Source organism: Balaenoptera musculus, chromosome 5 (assembly GCF_009873245.2).
Source record: "Balaenoptera musculus isolate JJ_BM4_2016_0621 chromosome 5, mBalMus1.pri.v3, whole genome shotgun sequence".
NCBI classification, from domain to species: domain Eukaryota; kingdom Metazoa; phylum Chordata; class Mammalia; order Artiodactyla; family Balaenopteridae; genus Balaenoptera; species Balaenoptera musculus.
In genome coordinates, this window is record NC_045789.1 from 44,686,077 (window position 1) to 44,709,666 (window position 23,590).

The window sequence follows — 23,590 nt, forward strand, 5'->3', positions numbered from 1 at the left end:
GCCATTTCACCTTGGTTTCTAAAGAAGCTCTCCATAGGGTCTCTTAATGGGTAATGACAGAAAGCTGAAGGGTCCTAGAGCACAAGATACTCTTCCATGTAAGCATCACTAGTAGAACCTAAAGTGGGCTTTTCACCTGGTCTCCCTGATCCAGGTCTGAAAATTGTTTGTCTTTGGCCGCTTGTGAAAATGCTAGTTATCCTGCTGCTGAAAAGAATGATGACATCCCAGGGACAGGTTAGCTTCATGGCAGGCATCTTTGTTTAGATGAATGGTCCTTTGATCAAGAAGCTCAACACTCTCCAGATAAAGATTTTCCAAATAATAATCAAACTTTGTCTTCTCACTTTTAGGCTCAAAACTGGCTTAGAGTAAATAATGCAAGTGGGGTAGGGTTTATCATTCCTCTGTTCTGAAGTTTCTTCCCCTTCTTTTCGGGCACTCAATGAAAATATGTGGTATCTACTCAGAGTGTAGCCCTTAGCTACAAAAAACATTTTAAAACACCTTCCCAATAATTGCTTTGAAGAAAATAGTCATTTATTGTCAAAGCATCCAACATATCCAGATAATCTATATAAAGTTTAATAAATCTTTCCAGGGATAAAAGAAACACATAACTATTCAGACTCCATTTCACTGGCACAAAATTACACTTTGTATTAAAAGGAAATACATATTTACATAATGATGACATTCTTCATTGAAGTCCATAATCATTTCATGATACATGCACTTCCCCCTGGAAACTTAAATTGAATGGTGACCCCCTTTTTATTTGTTTTGCTTATTTTTGTAGGAACACAAACTGTAATCAAGAAATGCAGAAAGCATCTCACACTCCTCCTTTACTTTATATCTAAAATAAATTTTGCCCTTACATATTATTCCATCTAAATCGTAAGTGCTTAATAATTTAAGTAGAAACGTATGACAAATGCATCAATATGTTGCAATATATGACATTTTAAAAAATGTACTTTGTTTTGGGGAAAGTGAAAATACGTGCATTCAAAAGAAAACCTCTTAAACACCCCACCCAATCAAAAATCCACCATCTTGTCTCTTGTGTGTGTTTGTGTGTGTGTGTGTGTGTGTGTAGTGTAGGTCACGGGTAAACACTTGGATGTAAAGGTTGGGGGCAGAGCACGTGTGTGAGTGTGTGTGTGTGTGTGTGTGTGTGTGTGTGTCTGGGTGCGATGTTTCAGGTCACAAGGAGGTGGTGCATGTCCTCGTGTGTTTGCTCCTGCAGGGCTCGACGGTGCGTGTGCGCGCGTGGAAAGCTGGAGTCCTTTCCGTGTCAATTATGCGAGGTCATGTGCCTGGAGAGGTGGTGGCGCTCCCTGAAGGACTCGTTGCAGATGGGGCACTTGAGTTTCTCCTCCCGTCTTCGCTTCACCAAGGGCTCCATGGCGTACTCCTTTTTGTGATGCGACCTCATGTGGTACACCAGGTCGGAGGTCATGCGGAAGGAGGCATTGCACTTGGCGCACCAGTTCTGCGCGGGCAGACACAGAGAGGTGAAGGAGGGCGGCAGCAGCGTGAGCGCCGAGGGCAGCTGCAACTGCAGGGGCCCCGCGGCCGCAGCCGCCGCGGCCGCCGCGGCGGCGGAGCTCTTGGGCCAGAAGGCGGTGGCGTAGAGAAAAGGGCTCTGTTTGGGCAGCCCGCCGCCGCCGCCGCCGCCACCGCCGCTCGGCAGGGACCCGCAACCTCCGTTCAGGTCCGCAGCTCCTTGGAGCTTCATGGCCAGAGGATCGGAGGCGGCGGGGTACAGTCTGGTGGGGCCCACACCGTCTCCGGGGTGGCAGGGCTCGAGCGCGCTCAGCTTCTGGCCCAGCACCAGCGGGGACAGCTGAGAGAAGGAGCGCGCCGGCTGCGAGAAGGCGCTTTTGCGCTCGTCCGACGCGGCGCCCTGGCCGCCGCCCGCCCCGCCCGCGGCCCCAGCGCCTGCACCGCCCCCTGCGCCGTTGCCGCCCGCGCCCAGCTGCTGCACAGAGGTGAAGGCGCTGCCCCGCGCCGGGCTGCCGCCCTCCAGCCGGCCGGGCAGCGCTCCCCCGGGTCGCGGGGCCAGCAGCTTCTCGGAGCCGGCCGGCGACGCGGCCACGGGCGTGGCGGAGCCGCCGCCGCCCGCGTCCTGCTCCTCGGCGGCCGTGCTCCCGCCGTCGGCGGCCGCCTCCTCCTGCACACCGGCCGCTCGGGCCGCCTTCTTCACCTCCACGAAGGCGCTGCGCTTCGCCTCGCCTGTCTCCGGGCTGGGCGGCGCGAAGAGGCGGCTGTTCTCTTCCAGGCCGAAGTAGCTGCCCGAGGCGCGGTATTGTTGGGGCGTGCACACCAGGTCCTCCTTGGAGGCGGGCGGGGGCCGCTCGGCGAAGCGGCCCCGGCCCCCCACCAGCCCGGCGCCGCCGCCGCCGCCGCCGCCCTCCGCCGCCTCCTCCGGGAATTTCCTCTTCCCTTTGCCCACGCCCGCGGCATTGCCGTCGGGACTCAGCTCCGCCTCCTGGTGGTCGCTGCCGCCGCTGAGGCTCCGCACTGGGGAGCAGCTGCTGGCTCCCCCGGAGTTCTCCAGCTCCCGCGCCAGGTTGTGAAAGTCCGTGGACGGCTTCGCGCTGCTGCCGCCGCCGCCGCCACCAGCCGCAGGCGGGTTACCGCCCTCGGGGGAGGGGGCCGGGTAGTGGTGGACCGGGCCGACTTTGCAGAACTTGGGGCTGGGACCCAAGGGTGTCTCCTGTGGCTGCGGCGGCTGCTGGTCCTTGCCGCCGCCGCCGCCCCCGTGATCCTTGGTGCCCACGCCGCTGCCTTGCTCCTCTCGGGGGCTCACATCAACGCTGTGAAGTCTCTTGGGGCAGCGGAAGCGCAGATGCGCCACATAGGGAAACTCAAACTGGAAACGTTGGCTGCATTCCAGGCATGTGTAAGGGGACGACCCTGCTTAGTGAGCAAACACCACATACACACAAGCGCGCGCGCGCGCGCGCGCACACACACACACACACACACACACACCACATGATTACTCAGCATCGTCTCTAGGCCAGTTTGCCATCACCCCCTTCACAAATCCACCTTCGCCTCTCAGGGCCTGAGTGCCTGAGTATAGAGCATCGTGAAAGACCCGATCTAACTTCCCCTCCTGATTTGGGGGGAGTGCAGTCATTAAGCCAAGCGTGCCCCGAGCTATCCTCACCTAGCTGCCCCAGCTTCATTCCGGACTATATCTCAGAAGCTCTCTCTGAGGCACTCCAAGGGAGGAAAGGCGCGCCGAGGCGCCAAAGTGAGCCCCGCCGCTCCCTGCGTCGCTCCCCCGCTAGCTAAGGGCCCAGACGCAGGTCGAGAGCCAACCTACCATTCATTTTGCTGTGGGTTCTAGAGGGGCAGAGCAAGAGTAACTCAGTCAGTTCTTTCCCGTACCAAACTAGTAACTCCTCATCTTTGGCAATCCTGCGGAGAGAGCGGTAAAACAGCTGTCCGTTTTTTATGTAGGCTTCAAGGTTCTGCTCTTCTTTATCTCTGGCTGATTGGACCAAACGCAGCCACATCAGACCTTCTGAGGAACCATTCGCCGCTGAGGTGTCTACCTACAGTTTAGAAAAAAGAAAGAATGCAAGAAGGAAGGGGATGAGGGAGGCAGACTCTTGTGAGAAAATGAAGCCACAGGAGCCAGGGCCATTTCCTCTGTTATTCTTTCCCAAAGAATTATCTGAGGTCAAGCTTCCAAAAACTTGACCCGAGTTGACATCCATCCTCATGTTTGTGGCCGGCAGGCAAGATAACGTTCCTAGAAAGCTGCATCAATTATGTAGATTATTTAAGTCGTCATATATTGGTTGAACACCAAATTAGCAAATTTCTTCTTACAATTCAAATTAGTGTTAACCTCTTGAGAATTGATTGCTAAATTATCCCACGTTGCAAAAGTATGGGGAATTTTCTTTGTTTTAGAAGTAAAAAGCAGGCTTAGGCTTTAAAAATTATTCTGTGACATTCACTCATCTTCCTAATTTTGGCGTAAACAATTAATAGTTCTTTGTAAAGAAAGAATAGGAAGTGAGAGGACTTTTCACACTCAAACATATGACTTTAATGATGTTTTATTGTCAAAACATTAACATTTTTATTTAAATACAAACTCTAGGCACTAGCTAGCTTAACCAGAAAGAGTAATATTCCAGGGAACAAGAGGCCTCTGGGATAGGAAGGCAAATGCACCGAATATTTATAATAAAAGTACTTATAGCAAGTACTTAGTATGCAAATAGCCTCAACCCTAGTGAAACCTCCCAAAATGTTAAGGAAGTGGTGTTCATCTCCAGGAAAGCCCAGAATTGAGGCACTGATTTAGACATAGCTGGCATTCAAAATCAAATTTTGTCACTTATTTCGGAAAATCAGTTGACAATACTTTTGAGTTTAATTTTCCTTTTCTAATTTTTGGTGTGTAAAATAGAATGGCACGTATCATTGCATTTTCTACATTCAGAACCTGTCTCGGCTTGTCATAAGAATGATTCTTAGTCCATTTTCAAGAGGATATTACCTTCATAACCCTACACAGCATCGGCCAAGACTTACCCGGAAGATATAAGGGACCGTTCTCTTGTCGGTGGACTTGAGGGCTATGAAAGCTATGCTGTCGTACAGGGAAGTATGGCTCAGGATGCAGGGACCGAATATAGCATTCTCAGGGATGTCGCAGGTGGTGTAAACGCTGGTAAAAATATCTGTCAGACACTGTTGGACAGCTTTGGCATCTCCATCCCAGATGCCTCTCTGGATGCCCGAATCCTCCATCACTGAAGACAGATACACAGGACAACTGAAGCGAGTTACATTACTCCTTTTGCCTCTGTGAATCCAGGCAGAACGTTTTGACTACTAGACAGATTTTTCTTGAATTTGCCTGGTTTTTGCATCGCTCTTATTTCAAAAATAAAGCCAACGGCAGATTAAATCTGGCATGTTACAAAGATGCCAACGAAGAGTACTTTCTTTTCCTTTAAAAATTAAAAAAAAAAATTGTGATGGGGGAGCTCAGAGCGGACTGACTGCTAGAGAGAAAGAAAAACTGGGCTAGGAAAGAGAAGATCGCTTTTTTCATTACCTTGGGGGAGGATGGGGCAGGATGGGGGGAGGGAGAAAGAAGGGGAGAACAATAGGATTTTTTTACTAGCCTATAGACTTTCCAGACTGAGAGAAACTTCTAACCCTTGGGAAAAAGCTCCTCTCTTCTACTCTTAGGTATTGAACTGGGCGCCGGGGAGCTGATTTTATTCTATTTTTTCTTCCAAAGAGGGGAGCAGCATTAGCAAGCAGGCGGAGACAGCGGAGCATGGCGAATGGATTTCAAGTAGAGTGTCAGGGCCACTGATTCCATGTCAGCTAACCTTTCTCTGCAGCCTACAAGAGGGGACGTGTGTCTGCTCATTACCATAATCCAACACTGTCCCTCCGAGGGCTTTAATTAAAAGCAGCAAGCAGAGGTAATTATTTTTTTCTCGACATGCTTATTTATGGATGAGGGTGAATCCCAGTTACCTTGTTATACAGGGGGGTGGATAGAGTCACATGTGCCTCATGAAGAGTGCAGGTATAAGGCAGGACTGAAGGGTCCCCGGTCTGAAATACCGCGTGTGTAATGATTGGTGAATGCTCTCTCCCCCAGATAGGACCTTGTCTGGGCAAGAGGGGGCAGCCCCGCTTGAGTAGACCTCGGTGGGCTCTCCAGCTGTTTAATCCGCAGCAATTCAGAAAGTGATGCCCCGATGGAGATTTCTCTATTATTAAGCTGTCATAAGGAGACATTTTCCTTTCTTTGCCACTGGACACCCCCCCCCCACACACAAGACTTATCATTAAACAAACAAACAAAACAGATATTTAAATTTTAAAGTGGCTTTAAACTAACTGCGTTGTTTACTCTTTCTGACTGATTAAAAGATTCCTCCAAGTTGGTTTTTTTCCCTAATAACGTCTGCATAGGCAGTTATTTAAGCATATTTTGTACAATTTAAGTAGCAGGAAAGGGAAACCTAATTCTTTTCCTAAGAAGCTGTTCTTCATGGAATAATATTAGTCATGTCCATTTTTATCTTAATGTCTATTAACCAATTAATCTTGCAACTGTGATTACAAGGTAGTGCTTTTATTTTTTTTTTCTTTCCAGCTAACAGAGCATGAAACTTTGGTCAGCCTCTTTTCCATTCACTCTGCTACATCCCCCAAATGTCAAGTATGGGCTGTATATGCCAGGCAGGAATAAGAGAAAATATCCATACAGTAGAAACTTACTTTATTATGCTACAGCATCTATCCCTGGGCATTTTACCCAACACAAGGTAGCCGTTCTGATTTCCAACTGCAAATTTAAATACATTTTTAAAAATCCCTCAGAATCTCTCAGAACCTCCTTTTCAACGGAATCCTATTCTCTCCTTTTCAATTACCTCAATTCAGCGTTTTATGCTCCAATTTTTCTCTTCCTTTTAAAAGTCTCTTTCACACAAGCGTTTCATTGTGCCGAGAGGTCGCCCCGTCACTTCGGGCAACAGCAGGGACCAATCATTAAAATGCAGTTCTACCTAACAATACGGTGAAAAGATCCTCGCTACGCCGCGCTAATAGGGGTTCGCGTCGCCGCGGCGGCCGCCACGAGCCTCGAGTCGGTCACAATACAGCTGGGCGAGAGCCTGGGCTCTGCCGCCCGCGCGCGGTCGCCTTTGCCACCTAACCTTTCACAGTTCTGCATCCTCCTCTAAGCCCGGGTTCTCAGACGCCCGGGGGGATCCTCCCAGAGCCCGCTGGGCTCGCCGAAAGCCGTCGCTGCCGCCGGCCGCTCGCCCTCCGCCGTAGGCAGGCATTGTCTGGCGGCCGCGCGCTCCCCAGTCGCTGGCTTCTTCGCCAAAGGGCTCTCCACCCCTCCTCCCTTTGTATAACCCTATTGGCAGTAGAGATCCCGTCAATAATTATCCCCCCCCCCTTCTGGATAATGAGAAGACGGAGGACAAAATTTTCCACTCTCCCCACCAAACCTGCCTTCCTCCCATCCTCCTCTCCCATCAATGCAAATAGACTTACCAGGAATAAGGTCAGGATCAAATCGCCCAAATAAGGCCACCTGGAACCGGGAGATGCAATCGAGTGTTTCTTTTGCCTACTGTTATCAGTGTATTTCCATGTCAAGAGGTGTCGGTGTTGCTGTCTTGTAGGTTCTGCCTAAAGAGAGGAGAGAGAGAGACGGAGAGACGTGGAGAGAGAAATGAGGGGAGAGTGAGAGAGAGAGAGTTGTACAGATGGACCCGATGCAGTGACTGACTGGCACGCAGACACACACTTTTTGTTTGCTGCACATAATCTGCCCAATGACGCGTGACAGCCCACGTCCCCTCCCTTTAACTCTTTGCTGGTCTGGGCGCTCCCTACGGCGGCGCCGCCTGCCTGGAAATGTTCTCTCCGGCCTGCCCGCGCCCCGCAGCCCCGAGCGCTTTCCCCAAGTGGCAACGCCTCTCCGAGCGCGGCCCGGCCCGCCTCCTCCTAAAGCCTCGGCCCTCTGAGAGTGGTGGTGGTGATGGGGAGGGGAGGGATCAGTTTTGGGGTCGGAAAGGGAAGCACCAAAAGACCTGGAGAGGGCCTTTTCCCGTTTCGCTTGGCACCTGGAGAACCTCTGGCAGACAGCTGGCCACTCAGCGCGCGCACGGATCACGCGCGCATTGCCTGAGCCTGAGTTCTGTGAAGGGAAAGGGGGCTGCGGTTTAGCCCCGAGGGATTCTCTGGCCCTCCAACCGCGGCTGACACGAGCAGCTAGTTGCCTGGGGGTGATAAACCGGCGTCAGCTCTCTCCAGGAGCGCTCACACTACCAAGCCCTCACGAGCAAGATTCAGAAAGGGTGCGCTTAGGTGAGAACTTGGCTCAGTGTTTCCTTGAACACGGAGATGGGTAAGAGGGATGGAGTAGGGACGCCACCAGACCTCCGAAAGGGATTTACAAGGGTCTTTTGGTCCCAGCACACACTCACCTGGGCGGGGGAAGGGGTGAGGAGGGGACTGGTGGGAAAAAACCCAGGTTAGGGGACTCCAGCTTTTCTGGCTCTTCCGCCTTCAGCCTGGCGCGTTCTGCATAATCCCCAAGGGGGTCCCTTGCCGGGGAGGGAGGTAGTCTAAGACCCCCCGGGGGTGGGAAGGGTGAGTTAAAGTACAAATTATTACCGAGATGGGCTCCGGAGAGCTTTTCACGTCCAGCAGGTGGTGGAAGAGTGGATGGAGTGGTCGACGCCGTCTCGGGAGCCCCGTTTGTGCGCTAAGCCACTTAGAGGCGCTGGCTGGCCCCTTTAGCGCAGCAGCTGATGCTAATGACTTGAGGTCTTTAACAGCCTGAAAGTTGACTCCTTCAACAGCGGCCCGCAACACATCTTCGCTGGGGGATCTCGGGGTTCATTTTCGACATTTAACTCTCTGCTCCTAAGGGAAGAAAGACCTTTGAGTGGTATAGACAGTCCCACTCCTTCAGCCTCATCCACAACACCACTTACATTGAAGAGGGCAATCAGTTAGCTTTAGGATAGATCGGACGTGTAGCCGCTACAGTGGACAAAGCAGACCCACGACTTGAGGACACAGCCTAGTTTTTAGCCAGTGTTTAAAGCAGGTAAGTGGATTGGGGGTTGGCAAAGAGCAGCCTAAAAGGAAAAGGTGTGTGCAGTGTTACTCTGATGCTACTGTGGCTCAGAGACCTCCCTCCGGAACCCAGGCAACCAGGCACGGAGCGCCTTTCTTCGCTGGCACCTGCCATACAAGGAAGCTTGGAAAGGATTTTGCAGAGGAGGAAAAAAAAAAAAAAAAAAAGTGCGAGGAATTTCCCACCGAATTCTCCTTTCTCTCTCTCTGCCTCCCTCCCTCCTTCTGTCTCTCTCTCTCCCTCCCCTTCTCTTTTCATCCGGCCCCCACATAAGTTCTGAGTCCTTCTGATCAGACAGAGCTGTTGTCTAGGATTACGCTGGGACTTGGAGAAAGAAGGGTTGCAAAATCCCCATATACTAGGAAGTAAAGGAAGAATTCTCCCTTAAATTTTCAGGTTAGCTATTGAGTTTTCAAAGAAACCTTCTCAAACTACAGTTGTCTTTCATCTTAACATATCATTTCTCTTATGCACATGTGCACACTTTAAAATAGTTTGCTCAAGGGCAACTCATGTAATGACCAAAGCTTAATGCTGAGGGCTCTCACATGTCTCTATATAAGAATCTGCAAGGTATTTAGCCACCAATTGGCTTATAACTGGATGCTCCATTCATTACTCCCCCCATCTCACTCACACACATGCATCTCCCCCATCATTTGTTTAAAGAAAGGGTGATGGGATTAGAAATGTCAAAAGAATTGCCTCAAACATCTGAAAAATAACTTGCAGTGTTGAAGAATTCACTTAAGTGAATTCAGAGAAGGAAAAAGAAAGGACAGGTGACACACAGGTGTAAACAACAGCAAATTAAGATACAGAAGTAGCCGTAAGAGGGTTGTGGTCCCTTAGAAACTACAGCAAAGGTGTGTGTGTGGGCAGGGGGGAGGAGTGCTGTGTCTTCAAACCTAATTCCTAAACTGTAGAACAAAACACTCCTTAGGGCCTTTTTTTGCTTTTTGTTTGTTTGTTTGTTTTTGTTTTTAAAAGAGAATAGGAAGTTTGCCTTTCCCAGGAAAAGTCATCAGTCCATGCATAGACACTTTATAAAAATCCTCTTACGTATTGTAAATTTAAAAGCATCCACCCCAGAATATAAGCATTCTGGAAAACCTTAAAATCTAAATGGCAGGCATTTTTCTTTTCCCTGGCCTTTCCTTTCTTAAATATAAAGGGCACTTAGACTATGTCTCCTTTGAGGTACTGAAACCTAGACTCCAATTTGTATAAAATAACAGATGTTTCTGGTACTTAAATTGGGGGTGAGGGAGCTTGACTTTCCAAATCTCAAGCTAGAAACTAACTAAGATTCTGTATATCAAAGAGGGGAGAGATGTATTGAGAATCTGGCCATCAGATGATATTTCCTCTTAGTTTCACTTACCTGCCCCCTAATTAGATTTCTGTTGCTGATTTTAGATATAAATCCCCAGATAAAAAAATTTCCTACATTTTATGAGTCCAACCAACTCTTTGTCTTATGTATTAAATGATTCACACAACAACCACAAACCCACAAATACAGGTAAGAGTAAGTTTGAAATTCCTACTTTGAGGGTTTCCCAGTAATTTAAGTGATACACATTTCGCTAGGTGATATAAATGGTCTAAATGAAAATTGTTAATTGGAGGTTACTAAAATCTACAGATTACTTTTATTTTTTTTTAGAAATTTATGGGCTAAAATGGTGCATAAGCCACTTTGAAATCATTCTGCATTATTTCTTACTGGAATTCACTGGTACTAGATGAAGAGTTGAGGCATTTATTCAGCCTAAAACAATACTATAAAGATGCATCTTGGTCAATAGTTTTATATAATTCACATGGAACAATGGGTTTATGCATATATTTGGAGCTCTTTTCCCTGGGATTTTATTTCCAATTAAATGATTAGAGGGATGACTATGAAGAGTGAAGGTATTTTTACCTTGCCCCACTTTAACAAGGCTTCTTGCAGTTATGGCAAAAAATACATGTGTAGACAACTGCAGTATTGTTTTAGAAGAGAAGGCTGGAGAGAGGTTGATGAATGATTCCCGAGGTGGTGCCTTTTATGACCTAAGTGAGAGGGTGGAGAAAGGGTAAGAAAGAAAATCTGATTCTTGAGAGCATTAGAATGGAAATGTCGTTTCTCCTCCCAGGGTAGAGAAAGGGGTCCCCAAATATCTCAACTTCTGTAATAGGAAGCAGGTAAAGTCTCTACGAATAACTCACTCAGAAGGATTATTACTTTATAAGAATGAAAACACATTATTTTTCTTTCTCTATCACTTTCTAGGTCCTGGCTCATCCCCCTCTAATCGTATCACCAAAGCACTACACCAGCAAAGTCTCAGTTTAAAATATATATATATATATATATATATATATATATATATAATATTATATATATTTACACATTGGAAGACAAGAGGATGACAAAGAAGCAGATAGATGGTGGAGACTTTTTCCTAAACTTATGAATTTCCTACAGGGAGGTCTCTGGAAGGGGCTATGAGGAGATTGGGGGAGGCAGAGAAAGGAACTTCATGGAGGGGTGTTGCATTGCCCTAGCCTCACCAAGGAGGGTAAGGAACTTTCTAAGGGATAACTTAGAGGCAAGAAGAGGCAGACTTACTGAGCTGGATAATGGTTTACAGGGGTGGGGAGGGGGCACTTTGTTTTTTATAAGTATTCATGGCAATTTCAGTATGGGTCTGTTCCTCACCAAGAGTTACAGTTGGTTCAATAGGTCATAAATGGTTTCCCAGGCTCATTCTTGGACAGCCAGAGACTCAAAGGATGGATAATTTTGTAGCCTGTGAGGAGGGACTCCAGGCTTCCAACTGCAGGGATCATTATTCCTGACTCACATTTTTCTCTTTTCAGCTTTTCCTCTTTCTCAATAAATGGTAACTGTTCTTCATCCTGCTGCTACTAAAGCTATCATCATTATAGTTATAACCTACATTTCTCAAGTTTAAAACCTTCTCTCTGAGGGATCTCAAGTTCCACTTGCCCTTCCTTTTGTTGGAGTTCAGCTTCAAGCTGAATAGCCTTTGAGAGCGTTGTGTAATTCATTTTCTCTCCTGGATCTAAGTTGTAGTCAGCTGGCTTAATGGCTTCTGAGAATGACTTCCAGCAGGGCAAGCAAACTGTGGTAATACTGAAGGCAACTACTACAGATCTGAAACCAATGTCTCATGCTCACCTATGTGAATGTAACCTGTGAACCAGATCTAATATGCAGCATCCTGACCCCCTGGATTCTCCCAGATTTTATACCCCTCCCCAGATGAATATCTAGAGGTCTAGCAAGGAATTTTCTGTCAAATCTTCAGGTTACAAAGTCCTTCCCAGAATCATACACACAGCCCTTGAACGGATCTTAGTAGGAGGAGTAGGGTAGGAGGAAGGAAATGGTGGACAGGGCATAGTCAGCCCCTCTGATCCGCCTCACTCTCTGGGCCAGGCTTTCCAGGCAGACAGGGGACCAAGGGGGTGTCTAGCAGTCTCAAATTGGAGGGAACATCAGATTTTGAGAAGACTGACTCTAGGCCTTAGGAATGTCACCAAGTTGAGAGGCTCTACATCAAATTTCTTTACACAGCCAGGAGAAGGGACATTATCCCAATACTCAGTGGTACCTGAGTTCCACCTCTTTTCCTCTTTATTTTAGTCTGTGTGCAATTCCTGAGTTAAAAGAGAGGTGCTTATTGAAACAGTGGGTTCATACTAGGCAGATTCGACTCCCTGGAACCTGGTCGAAGCTAGCCCTCGAAAGTATGGCCTTAGATTGTAAATTGGGCTGCTGGGGGAATGAGCAGCATTCTCTCCTGGGAAGGGGGCCTACTCAGAATGCACACATGCCCGGGACTTTCTAGCTCAGAATCTGTCCATGGCATACTTTCCTGAAGCCTGAGGACAGAGACATCTGATTTTCTCTAAGGAAAAGAGAGGCAAAAAAGAAAAGGAATGAAAAGGCTTGGAGGAGTAGATATCAATCAGTGACCACAACAGTGATGATTCACATTTCTTTGTTAGAGCCTTGGAAATAGTTTCATTTTTTTCCACAAACTATGTTCTCATACCCAAACTGCTTCCTGGTCATCTTGCAAATTGGATTGAGTGAAAATTATCTTTTACGATTTCAATTCAAATTAATTGCAGGTATTCCATGATTTAATCCAGGGGTATTAATCTAGCATCAATGGGGAATGTCTTCCCAAATATTATATGGAAGGCCTATAGCTTTTAACAGATTTGCATAAGCACTAAAAAACTACCAGAGTAGGTTTTCTTCAATTCTAATACTTGGAGAAGTGGTCTCTTAAGGAATTCAAAGATCAGCTTGTCACAAGCAACAGTAATAGCAACAGTACTATAAACAATATTGTATATACATTACAAAGTGGCAAAAATAATAGGCAGGGGGATTGAAACTTATATTTGTTCTCTTGTACCTACTTATTGGAAAGCCAAATCCCACATTGATTTGCTAGTCTTCTGGTGATGTAATATAAAGGTAACTAAGATATAATTAATAATGTCTTCTAAAGTTTTAAAGAAAATCCATATTTTAAAAATAAATAATATCCAGAATTGTCAAACAAATCATTCACAAAATCCTAAGAAGAATAAACATATTGACTTTAAAGACCTGAATGTTCAGTTTCCTGAAGGCCTAGAATTCAATTTAGGTTTGAACAATTTTATACCTGATCAGACATGGTTGTGTGTGTGTGTGTGTGTGTGTATTACAGAGAGATATTTTTCTTGGCTGCATGTCTACAAAGCAGTCATTTCTCCTTGTTGCATGTTTTCATGTAAGATGGTTTTGAGAAAATGTGTGAAGTCATATAGGAGAGTAATTGGTCTTGGAGAAGCAAAACAATAGAGTTCTAAAGAATATATTTTATACATATGATTTTAGTAACAAGTACCTTGTGTATGTGATCAGATGCCTCATAGCATTATCTACATGCTAGAGTCAGTTTACCTGAGGCACTAGGAAGTCAACGTTTCCAGGGATCCTCTGAACTTGGGAAAATGTCCTGGGGAAAGTCAATGCTCTGAGAGTGTGGCCGGTTCCATTTCTTACCTGGGGGGACTGAATTAGTTCTTCTATCCCTAAAGTCACTGACAGCTGAGTTTGGGCCTCAGAGCAAGGCAGGGAAGTGCTTGCTAGCCGCAGACCATTCCTGATGTCTGGATCTCCTGAGTCTATGTCTCAGTAGAGCTAAGAGTACAGAGAAGGCCAAATGACAGAGACGGGCTTAGATGTGGGCTAAGGAGGTCTCCCTGCGAGAGACCCAGGGAGGGCATTACCCGGACAGTATCTCAAAGGGCAGACAACATTCCCACTACATTTGGGATGAGTCACCAAGGAGTGACACTGGACAGGGCCTGGGCGGAACCAAACAAGCCTTCAGCGGAGGGTTACTCTTTTAGAAGCAGCGCTAGCAAACCAGGAACGTGGAGCAAGAAGAAGCCACGCAGCGCTCTCAGCGCGCGACAGACACGCCCTGGACTAAGCTGGGAGCAAGTGGAGTTAAGCCTCCTCTCCTCCAAGTTTTCCGTGGTCTCCAACCTCCTACCGCCTCCGCGGAATTAGTGCCAACTCTGGCCTCCTGCTAAGCGACTGCTTTCCGTGTGGAAAGGCTTCCCGAGCGCTGGGCTTTCGCATACACCAGCTCCCTCCCTCCACCTCCCCACCCCCCAGCCCCCTGCGCGGTCCTCGGCCGCCGCCCCCCTCCCCCGCCCCCCTTTCCCAGGGCACGGGGTCTGTGTTCTGATGTCTCACTAGCTGGGCTGCCAGTGACCTCTCCCAGCCTTGGATTTCCTCCTCGGGCAGGCTAAGGCTGGCAAGAGCTGCCTCCCGGGTCGCGGTAAGGACTCGGTGAGGGAACGAGGGAGAGCGCGCTTTTGAAAGCCAGCTGCTGAGCAGATTGTAAGGGATTACTTCCAAGAGACGGGGTTAGTTTCATTTCAGCCTTGGCCATCCCAGAGAGGTCTCAATGCCTTCATTAAAGAACATTCTCAGACGTCTAGGGAACTGACCCAAGCACGACCAACAACTCAGGTTTAGGCCGCAACTCCATCAGGGCAACTACCTGTGTTCCGGCCCATGACGCTTGGCAGGTAATTTAACCTGTCCGTGCTTCAGGCCTTCCTCTGTGAACCGAGGGTAATAAAGGCAACTCTTTTCATGAAGTTACCGTGAGGGCCGAGTTGGTATTTAGCAAGCGCAGAAAACACTGCCTGACACACAGTAAATACCGATTTCAGTGCTGGCTACTGTTACTGTTAGTAACACTGCCTCAGCTTCCTTTTCAGAAATCGTATTGTGCACCCGCCTTCAAAGCCACTCAGTGAAGGCTGAGGATTTCTCGATGCTTCTAGGAACACCGGAAGGAGGTACTGCAGGATAAAATAAGCAGGCGGGAGGAATGTGTCCAGGTGTTCAGGAATCCCTTCTACGGCCACAGGAAGGGCCCGAACAGACTTTATGGAAGAGCGAGCAGTTTTCGGCCGGGAGGCTGGGAGATTGGACTTCTTCCATCCCTCATCCCGGCCGTGAGTCCTTTCTTTAGACCTGGCAGCGGCGCAAGTTAGAAACGCGGGGAAGTCCGGGCACTACGACCCGGTGGGGTGAGTAGCCTGTGAACGCATCGCTGATTGGCTCAAGTGCCGCGGCCAGAAACCTGAAGCCTGGGTCGCCCGCTCCCACCAGGGCTCAGGGCCTCGGAGCGGCGCGGCCCTTCTTCTCCCTCCAAAGGCCGGGGCTCAGCTGCGGGGCTCGGGAGCAGGCGGGCCCGGAGGCAGGGTGGGCATCCCTCGACCTCCCCTGCACACCCTAGCCTGGGGAGCGCTGCGGGACCGGGCGTTGCCGATGGGGCCTCAGCCTCGCGGTCCCGCCCCGGCCCCGCCCCAGACGCCCGCACGCGGTCTGCGCGTGGCCTTGTGGGCCGCACGGCCGACGGAGCCCAGTCTCTGGGGCGGCGCTGCCGGGCAGAACCTTCTCCCCGGGCCCCGCCGCCTCCGCGCAGCCGCAGCCCTGAGCAGGCGCGGTCCGTTTGCCCCCGGCCTACAGTCTCACGCTCTGCGAAACCTCTTGCCCGGGCAGGGACAGGTAACAGAGGTCAGTGTGGGCTCTTTCTTCTGAAGGGCCCTGGAACCAGTGGTTAAGAGGTCAGAGTTTGGGATCCTGAACGCTTACGTTTGAACCCCAGGTCTGCAGTCTACTAGCTGTGTGTCTTTGAGCAAATCACCTAATCTCTCTGAGCTTTAGTTTCCTTATTTGGAGAAGAGCAAAAACACCATTTGTCTCATAGGGTGGCTATGAATATTGTAAAAGCAAGCCTGGGTTCAGAACCCAGCTGGACCACTTGCTTGGTTTAACTTCTCTGTTCTTCTATTTCCTGTGAAGGAAGGGGATCTGTGAGCTAGCGTTAATAATACTTAACTCAAAGGGTCATAAGAATTAAATGCAATAAGCCTATGGGAGCATTTAGTCTAGCACATAGTAAGAGCCTAAACAGTTAATTAAAGCACCTCAGTGTCTGCTACTTTGAAATGCTGAGTAAACATAATTTTAAAATCTTAGCTCTCCTAATCTTTTTATCCTCTTCAGAGAGAAGCAAAATGCAAAGGTGCATGTTGCTGTGTAGGTGGTGGTGCACACAGAATTGGGAAGAAGCAGCTTGTGGCAGTAAGGTAGGTGACACTTCTGAAAGCCACATGCCTTTCCTTCTTGACCTTTCCTCTTCAGTTTCTAGGGTCAAGGTAAAAGAATAGGAAAGGCAGGGAAAAGGAACTTAGAACATGGAAGATGCTCAACAAATGTTTCTTGAGTAAAAAAACGGCATTTCAGATATTTATGAGACAAGGAGTCTGTCTGAAATGGAATGGAGGACCCAGAATTGGGGTTGTCTTCCATCTCTCTGCACCTGGCTGCCCGTAGCCATGTTACGAGCATTTCTGTGTGACATCATGTCTTGGTTTCTGGGAGGGGAAGACACAGGGGTGAATTATCTTGGGGTGAATTAGGCCTTTAGTGGAGGGTTGGGATCTGTATATTCCCCAAAGCTTGAAAATTCAATTAAGAGTCCAGGAGCTCACATTCACAGACATCCCTTAATCATCCTTAGAGCTCAGAGCCTTTCAAAGAAGGGGAGCATACGTACATCACCATATGCCTCATCACTGCCCCACTCCTTCAACACCAGTGTCTTCTGATTTTTCAGATGGCAGCACTAACATGCTTTTTTGTTTTCCATGGATAATAGGATAATGGAGGAGGATGTTTTACCAGGAACTAACGGGACATTGGGGGAAACATGGCCCCAAACAGCATTCAAGACCATACCCTTCTGCTTTATTCCTGACGGCAGAGAATACTGATGCAGCAACAGCAATCTAAGGTATTTTAAAAACTTCTGGCTCTTCTTCTGCTCTCCTCTCAGACCCTGACTAAAACCGTGTTAGCAGAAAGGAGAATGAAATGAAATAAAACCAAGTCCTCAGTGTTTCAACACCCGTCCCCCCGGCCCCCTACCCAGGGCAAAGGCAACAACTGGTGAGAAGGAGCTGCAACTTGGAAAAGATTTATTTTTCCTGGCCATAAATCTCATCCCCTTGTTCCTCTGCCCAACGAAGCATGACAAAGTCCTTTTCCATAAAGTATTCAGTATTAGAGCCACAAAGCTCCCCCAGTCAGTAGCCATCTGCTTCTACCATAACTGCTGCTCCTGAAGCAGGGAAAGCAGAGCAGAGAAAGGGCACCACTGTTAGGCTGCTGGACAAATGAGGAGACTGAATAGCTTTGGTTTTCCTTGTGTATCTGTATCTATAGAGACAGGAGAAGAAAGGCCGCATTATATTGATACAACAATTGTAAAACAAAACACGGAAGAGGCATCTAAAGGGCAATATCGCATGCATCAGGGGTCTCCAGATAAAAGGGGAACTAACAGATTTATAGAAACCTTTAATTGGTTTTCAATTGGAAGCTAAAGAGGCTGGGGCGAAGCTGTGAAGAGTGGCAGAGTGAGTGCTCTCCTTCAGCCGTCTGGGAGGCGTGATTGATTTCGCGGAGGGCGAAAAGAAGAATCTGGAACCCGCCTGGCGCCTCGGCATGGGCAGGGAACAACTCCACGAGCTTTCCTCTTGGGCCAGGGAGTTACTGATTTGATCATAATAGCAGAATCTCTCAATCGCTCTCTCTGTCTCCCTCTGTTCCTTTTTCCCTTCCTCCCACCCTCCTTCAGACTAGTAGGCAAGCGGAGAGGGAAGGAAAGGGTGCAAAAGTAAATATAACTTTATATTCCCGGAAGAAATAGACCCCAGCTTAAAGACACCAAGCTTTAAACCTGTTCATCCGCTAGAAGGGAGGCCTCTTTGGAAGAAACAGGAGTCCCGCCCTCACCCTACCCCAGCCCTCTCCTCTCTCCTTTTCTAGACCCAAACAGGAAAAGCTAAAAATCACTGGAGACTCTCCACTGAATAAGGGAGAAGTCTTTGCTTGCGGCCACTGGGTTTGTCTCAGAGCGGATCTCTCCACGCTGCAGGCACCGCGCGCTTTTACTTAACCCCTTTCTGCCCGGCCGGCCGGCGGCCCCCATCAGCCTCTGCGGACAGCGCCCACCCACACAGCAGCCCCAGACGTCCGTCAGTCGGCTCCTAAGGCTAATTTATTGGCCCGACCCTCCATTATCTTTTTCGATTTCCTAATTAATCAAAGATAAAAGGCAATGGTGCAAATTACGATTATGAGGGAACTGGTAGACGGTTTTGAGTAAAATGGAGAAGGGGAACATGATTGATTGAACTGCAGGAGAGCGGATAGTGAAATCTCAAGTGCGAGGAACAGGCCTCAGAGGGTGAAACCCTGACCCCTCCGTCTTGCGAGCTGACCCCTCTGCCTGCCCTAACGCCGTCGCAACGGGACAGCCCCAAATGAGGTCACTTGTGTCCGAAGCCTTCGGAGGAAAGAGAACTGGGTTTCCTCTCGGGGGTCCAACCTCACTAGGCGCCTGCCCCCTACCTAACTCTACCCCACCCCTCCCACCCCCCAACACACACACACACACACACACACACACACACACACACACACACACACACACACTCCGCAGCCGCCCCTGCGGAATTTCAGGACTCCTGGCCGGCGATCCCACTCCACAGCAGGAGCGCCTTTTGACTGAAATGCACCCCATTATTGCGACACTGCGCCGCGTCTCAAGTCTCTCACGGTTTTCCTTCTCTTTGAATATTCCTCTAGCGAGGCTAACTCTTCGTGAAATTGCAGGAAAACAAGTCTAGTAGGTCAGAGATTGCATTTGCTCGTGTAAGGGATTAATAGAGTCCCGGTCTGAGGCTGCTTTCCAGAATTACGTTCGGGATTAAAAGGCAGACACGGCACGGCACACATTTTGCATTCTCTGGTGGTTGTGATTAATGTTTCCGAGGGGATTTGTACTGGGAGCTTACGGAGCGTGCTCTCGGGGGTCTAATGCCCGACGACCGAGAGCAGGGACGAGCGGAGGGTCTGTGGGCACGCGCCAGAGCACTGGGGGATTAGAGGGGACATCAGATGGGCGCGCGACGCCAGGCGCCGTGGCCTTTTAGCGCCTTCCTCCCTCCACCCCATCCCAGCACAACTGCTACGGAGGACCGCAGTGAGGACTGTCCGGGGAGGCGGACTTTAGGTCTTATAGGGGTCTGTGTAAGGGAAAATGCCCTCGAAGTGTCCTGACTCTGGGATGGGAGAAGGGTGCTCAGTACCAGGCCTCTGAACTTCATACATCCCTCCAGTAAAGGGAATTCCTAGCTCCGCGTTCCGGGGAAGCGCTGCTCCCAAATGCAGCCACCTCCCCCCCAGTGAAAGAGTCGCCGGGCCCAGGCCAGGAAGAGAGTAACCTCAGCCCCACGAGCCACCACTCTCAGAGCTGCTTTCGGGGGAACCCGGGAGGCACCCGTGGAGACGAGCCAGAGCCTAGGCACGAAATACATCCCCCTTCCCACCGCCCCAGCGGGCGGACAAACCCTGACCGCGCGGTTGGAGGGACGAGGGAAGGAGAAGAAAGGTCCAGGATGCAAGGGGGCAGGCCGAGAGAAAGAAGGGAAACTGGCAAGCAAGAGAAAAAGAGAGGCAAATAGGAAGCGAGAGAGAAGAGCAGAGGGAGGAGAGCGGAGAAAATGGGGAAGGGGGTGGTCGCAGCTGGTGGGCATTACCGCTCTCCGGCAGGAGGGGGCACCTTTCCAGCCCGGACAGCCTTCCACTGCGCTGGGGCGGGATGCCCAGGCGGAGCCCGCCCTCGGGCCCGGTCTCCGGGGTGCTGGGCGCCCCCTCCTGGCGGCTGGGCGGCGCTCCCGGCGGTCCAGCGGGTGCTCGGATCCCGCGGCTGCTCGGCCCCCGGCGCCGGGGACGTGGAGGTGGTGCCGGGAGGAAGGTCGGGAGACGGTGGCGGGTGTGAGGGTGCTGAGGCGGCGGGCAGGCTCCCCCACCCCGCACCCTCCCCCGCGCTCTCCTCACCTGGGGCCTGCAGGACTCCTTCCCCGCGGGCGCGGCTCCTGCGCGCCCCTCAGCGGCCCGGCTCCCGCACCATTCCGAGCCGGCGGAGCATCCCGCCCTCCTCGCCGAGCGGTCGAGGTCTCAGCCGCAGCAGCTGGGAGGGAGGGAGCGACCGCCGGCTGCTGCCGGGCGGCGTCTAGGGGCCGCGAGCCGAGCGCGAGGAGCCGCCATCTGGAGCCTCGGCAGCGGGCGGAGGTGCGGGTGCAACGGAAGGGGCCTGGCGGCTCGGCCCGAGGCGCGCAAGGGGCCAGGGTCCGAGCCTGGGAGCGGATGCCTGGGGCTGTGGTGGGAAAGTGTGCGTGAGGAGGTATGGCCCCTGGGGAGGAGGCAGAAGTCTGCCCCTTTCAAGCGCCCGGAATTCCGGGGCAGTACTGACCGGCAGGTCTAACAGAAAGAGCGGGGGACCCGCGTGGCAGTCCATCCTCCTACCAGCTATTTCGCCTTGGCGGGTGGAGAGCTGTGTGTGTGTGCGGGCCGGGGTGGGGGAACCAAAACACTCCTCGACGCGCACATACCCGCTGTCCATCAGAAGTGGTTTTCTCATTTCCCTTCCCTCCCACCTTGTCCATCCCACTCCAGGAAACAGTCCTCTCCACAGGGCATGGATTTTTGGACACCTCCACGTTACTTCAGACAACTACTTAAGCCGGAAAGTGGGACAGACACTGACAGGATATCACCCCTGGGGATAAATACCATCTAGTTTCCGGTGGACGGTAGAAAAGAAAGGGGGTGGGGTGAGGGGAGCTCATCCTTGTACTTTTAGCGTAGGGAAGGAGAGGATAGGGTGTGTCTTTTCTCCCCTCTCCTTTTTTCATTTCAGACCCTCCAATGTTTTTATATCTTTAACTTAAAAAAAAATTCCCCTTTCCTAAATTTAGATGGTGGCGGGGAGCAAACTCATGGAAGGGGAAAGGTGATGAGTGTGGGAGAGAGCCAAGGGAGCCGGTCAAACGGACTCAAGCTCTCCAGCTTCGGGGCTATCTCTGAGGGAGATGCCCTCAGCCATAGGTTTTAGCTCAGTGTAGGGGGAACTGATTGGGTGTATGGGTGGTGGCGGGAAGTCTGGATTAAAAAAAAAAGTATACCCACTCCCACCTCAAGGCATTAAAAGACACCCCCCCCCGCCCCAGCTGTCTCGTGTCCGGCAGAATGGCATTATGTAAAAGATCTGGCATGTCACCCAGTGGCACATCTGGTAGGTGTAGATGACATTCATTAGCACAGGGCTTCTACTCTGCAGCATGCCAAAGCCCTGACAGAGATGCCCGCTGCCAATCATTCATTCGCTGCCAATCCCAGAGCGGGGACGGGCGGGATGGCTCCCTTCCACCCTGGCACCAGGACTGGAGCAAACAATGTGTTGAGATACGAAGAGATGAAAGCGGAGCTGAGGATGCGCGGCACCCAACAGATGTATCCCGTGAGGAGATAACGGTGCAAAGAGTCATTTAGCAAGAAAGCGTATGCAGGATCTCAGGAGGGAGGCATGGGCAGGGGTCTGCCTCCCTAGGGATGAGCTCAGGGAGGGGCAGGGGAACCCTTTCAAAACCTCAAAGTTGAAGTTGCTCCTCTAAAAACACACAAAGATCAACCCCCTACCATCTTAACTGTAAGACCTCTTTCTCTCTCTCTCTTCCCCCCTCTCTCTCTCTCTTTCTCTCCCCACCCCTGCCCCACCCCATGTGTACCTCTGTTTATCTAACCAGCTCTGAAAATATGAACTTCTCTGTTCTCCTCAAGGCTTTCTGATAACTGATATAAAGAGCAGCTTCCCGTTTTTAATGTTGCACAGTCCTCTTTGCCTTGTAATTTGAGGAGGGAGGGAGGCTGTCAGGCTATCTTTACTGCATTTGAAACGGTAAAGTGTGTTTGGGGGACTAAAGTGTTGCATATATTAACAACATGAATGAAAAAAAAGTAAAAGTCTTATTTCAATTCCTAGCCTTTCACAGGGGATAGAGACGAACAAGGGAAAGCAAGGGAATCTTTAAAACAGGAAAGGATGGATAAATATAAAGTCTAGGATAGAAGTTGCCTCTGAGGTTGTTCTTTTTCTTAGGCTGGGTTGTGGTTACCTAGGTGGTCAGTGTATTGTTTTTCTTTATGTCATGCACATAGTTTATAAAGATTCTTTTTGTCCATGCAATATTTAATAAAACAACAACAAAACTCAGAGGTTTAAGGGCTTGTGGAACTCAGTGTTTAACTTGAGTATATTCTTTATTGAATACATACATATATATATATATAATGTGTAAAATTATAATACTCTTTTTAGTATAAATATACTATGAAAAATTTTGCTTATTCTTATACTGGCTCATGGTCACAAGATGACTGCTATAATTCCAGGCATCACACCATTGTTTTAAGCATGAAGAAAGGAACAGGGCAAAGAAGAGTAGTTCTTTCCATTTATGTGAAGGAAATACATTCACTTTTTATTAGCCAGATTTGGGTCACCTGGCCACAGATACCTGCAGAGAAGTCTGGGAGAACTGACCTTTAAAATGTAAAAAGATAGGGATAAGGTTATTGGAAATAGTGGTCGAGTTGCAACCAAGGGTGTCTGGCAAAAAAACTCAAGGCAAAGAAGACAATGCTAGCAGCAGACAAGAGTAGATTATCAAGTTTTATCATATTGTTTTAAATAAGAGTCTTTTCTTTTCACTATAGTCATTAAAACTTATCAGTCAGGGATACTGTACTTGAATTTTGCAATTTCTTTGTAAATTTCATCAAATTCTATTTCAAAATAAGGGCTCAAGCTTAATCAATATGAGACAGCAGACAAAATCTGACATATCTAAATAAAATTAGTTTTTTGGAAGAAAAGTATAAATAAAACTTGCTTACAAATCTAAATGAAACAAGGAAAATGGCTCTTGTTAGAAGGACTAGAGTTTTGATCCCAACACTGTGCCTCACTAGATGTGTGACTTTGGGTATTTTACCTGTTTAAGTCTATGTCCTTATCTGTAAATGGGTTAATAATGTTAATAATGCCTTTCAGGTTTACAGTGAGACTTAGAAATAATGAAACGTTTTTAAATGTAGTAATTGTTAGGGACCCAGCAGGAATCAGAATTTAGTCCAAATGGATCATATGAAGAGACTACTTAAAAAGATGTGGGCACAGTTATGGGAACAAATGACCTGATGAAGCACACAGGAACAGCACCACAAGAAGCTCTTAGGAGAGGAATTAGTGTTTCTAGAGCCCAGTAAGGACTGGAACCTTGGAGCAAGGGCTCAGTGAGAGTCATAGGGATATAGTTCCTGCCAGAGAGGCAGTGGCATAGCAAGGAGGGAGCAGGGATGAAACACCCTATCTTTCTCTCCTCACATCTTCCAATTTCATG

The 23,590-nt window shown here is 49.2% G+C and overlaps 1 protein-coding gene across 4 annotated transcripts; it reads right to left on the minus strand.

The window, feature by feature from the left end:
• Nucleotides 1-584: 584 nt before the first annotated feature.
• Nucleotides 585-20,263, minus strand: PRDM8 (PR/SET domain 8). 4 transcript variants are annotated; one of them, XM_036852075.1, is made up of 7 exons: nucleotides 20,187-20,263; nucleotides 8,200-8,451; nucleotides 7,072-7,209; nucleotides 6,286-6,352; nucleotides 4,570-4,790; nucleotides 3,344-3,575; nucleotides 585-2,925 (listed from the first exon to the last, which is right to left on the minus strand). In XM_036852075.1, coding segments are annotated over exons 4-7 (2,079 nt in total). In that variant the 5' UTR covers nucleotides 6,287-6,352; nucleotides 7,072-7,209; nucleotides 8,200-8,451; nucleotides 20,187-20,263; the 3' UTR covers nucleotides 585-1,300. The 4 variants fall into 4 exon arrangements, with proteins under 4 accessions (XP_036707970.1, XP_036707969.1, XP_036707971.1 ...); XM_036852074.1 differs by lacking the exons at nucleotides 8,200-8,451; nucleotides 20,187-20,263 and having other exon boundaries at nucleotides 7,072-7,280; XM_036852076.1 differs by lacking the exons at nucleotides 6,286-6,352; nucleotides 8,200-8,451; nucleotides 20,187-20,263 and having other exon boundaries at nucleotides 7,072-7,306.
• Between the last annotated feature and the right edge of the window lie 3,327 nt (nucleotides 20,264-23,590).

Coding starts and splice junctions, on each gene's coding strand:
- PRDM8 (XM_036852075.1), bottom strand. Junction 3,576..4,569: donor CGGTCCCTTATATCTTCCGG/GTAAGTCTTGGC, acceptor TCTAAACTGTAG/GTAGACACCTCAGCGGCGAA. Junction 2,926..3,343: donor AACCCACAGCAAAATGAATG/GTAGGTTGGCTC, acceptor CTCACTAAGCAG/GGTCGTCCCCTTACACATGC.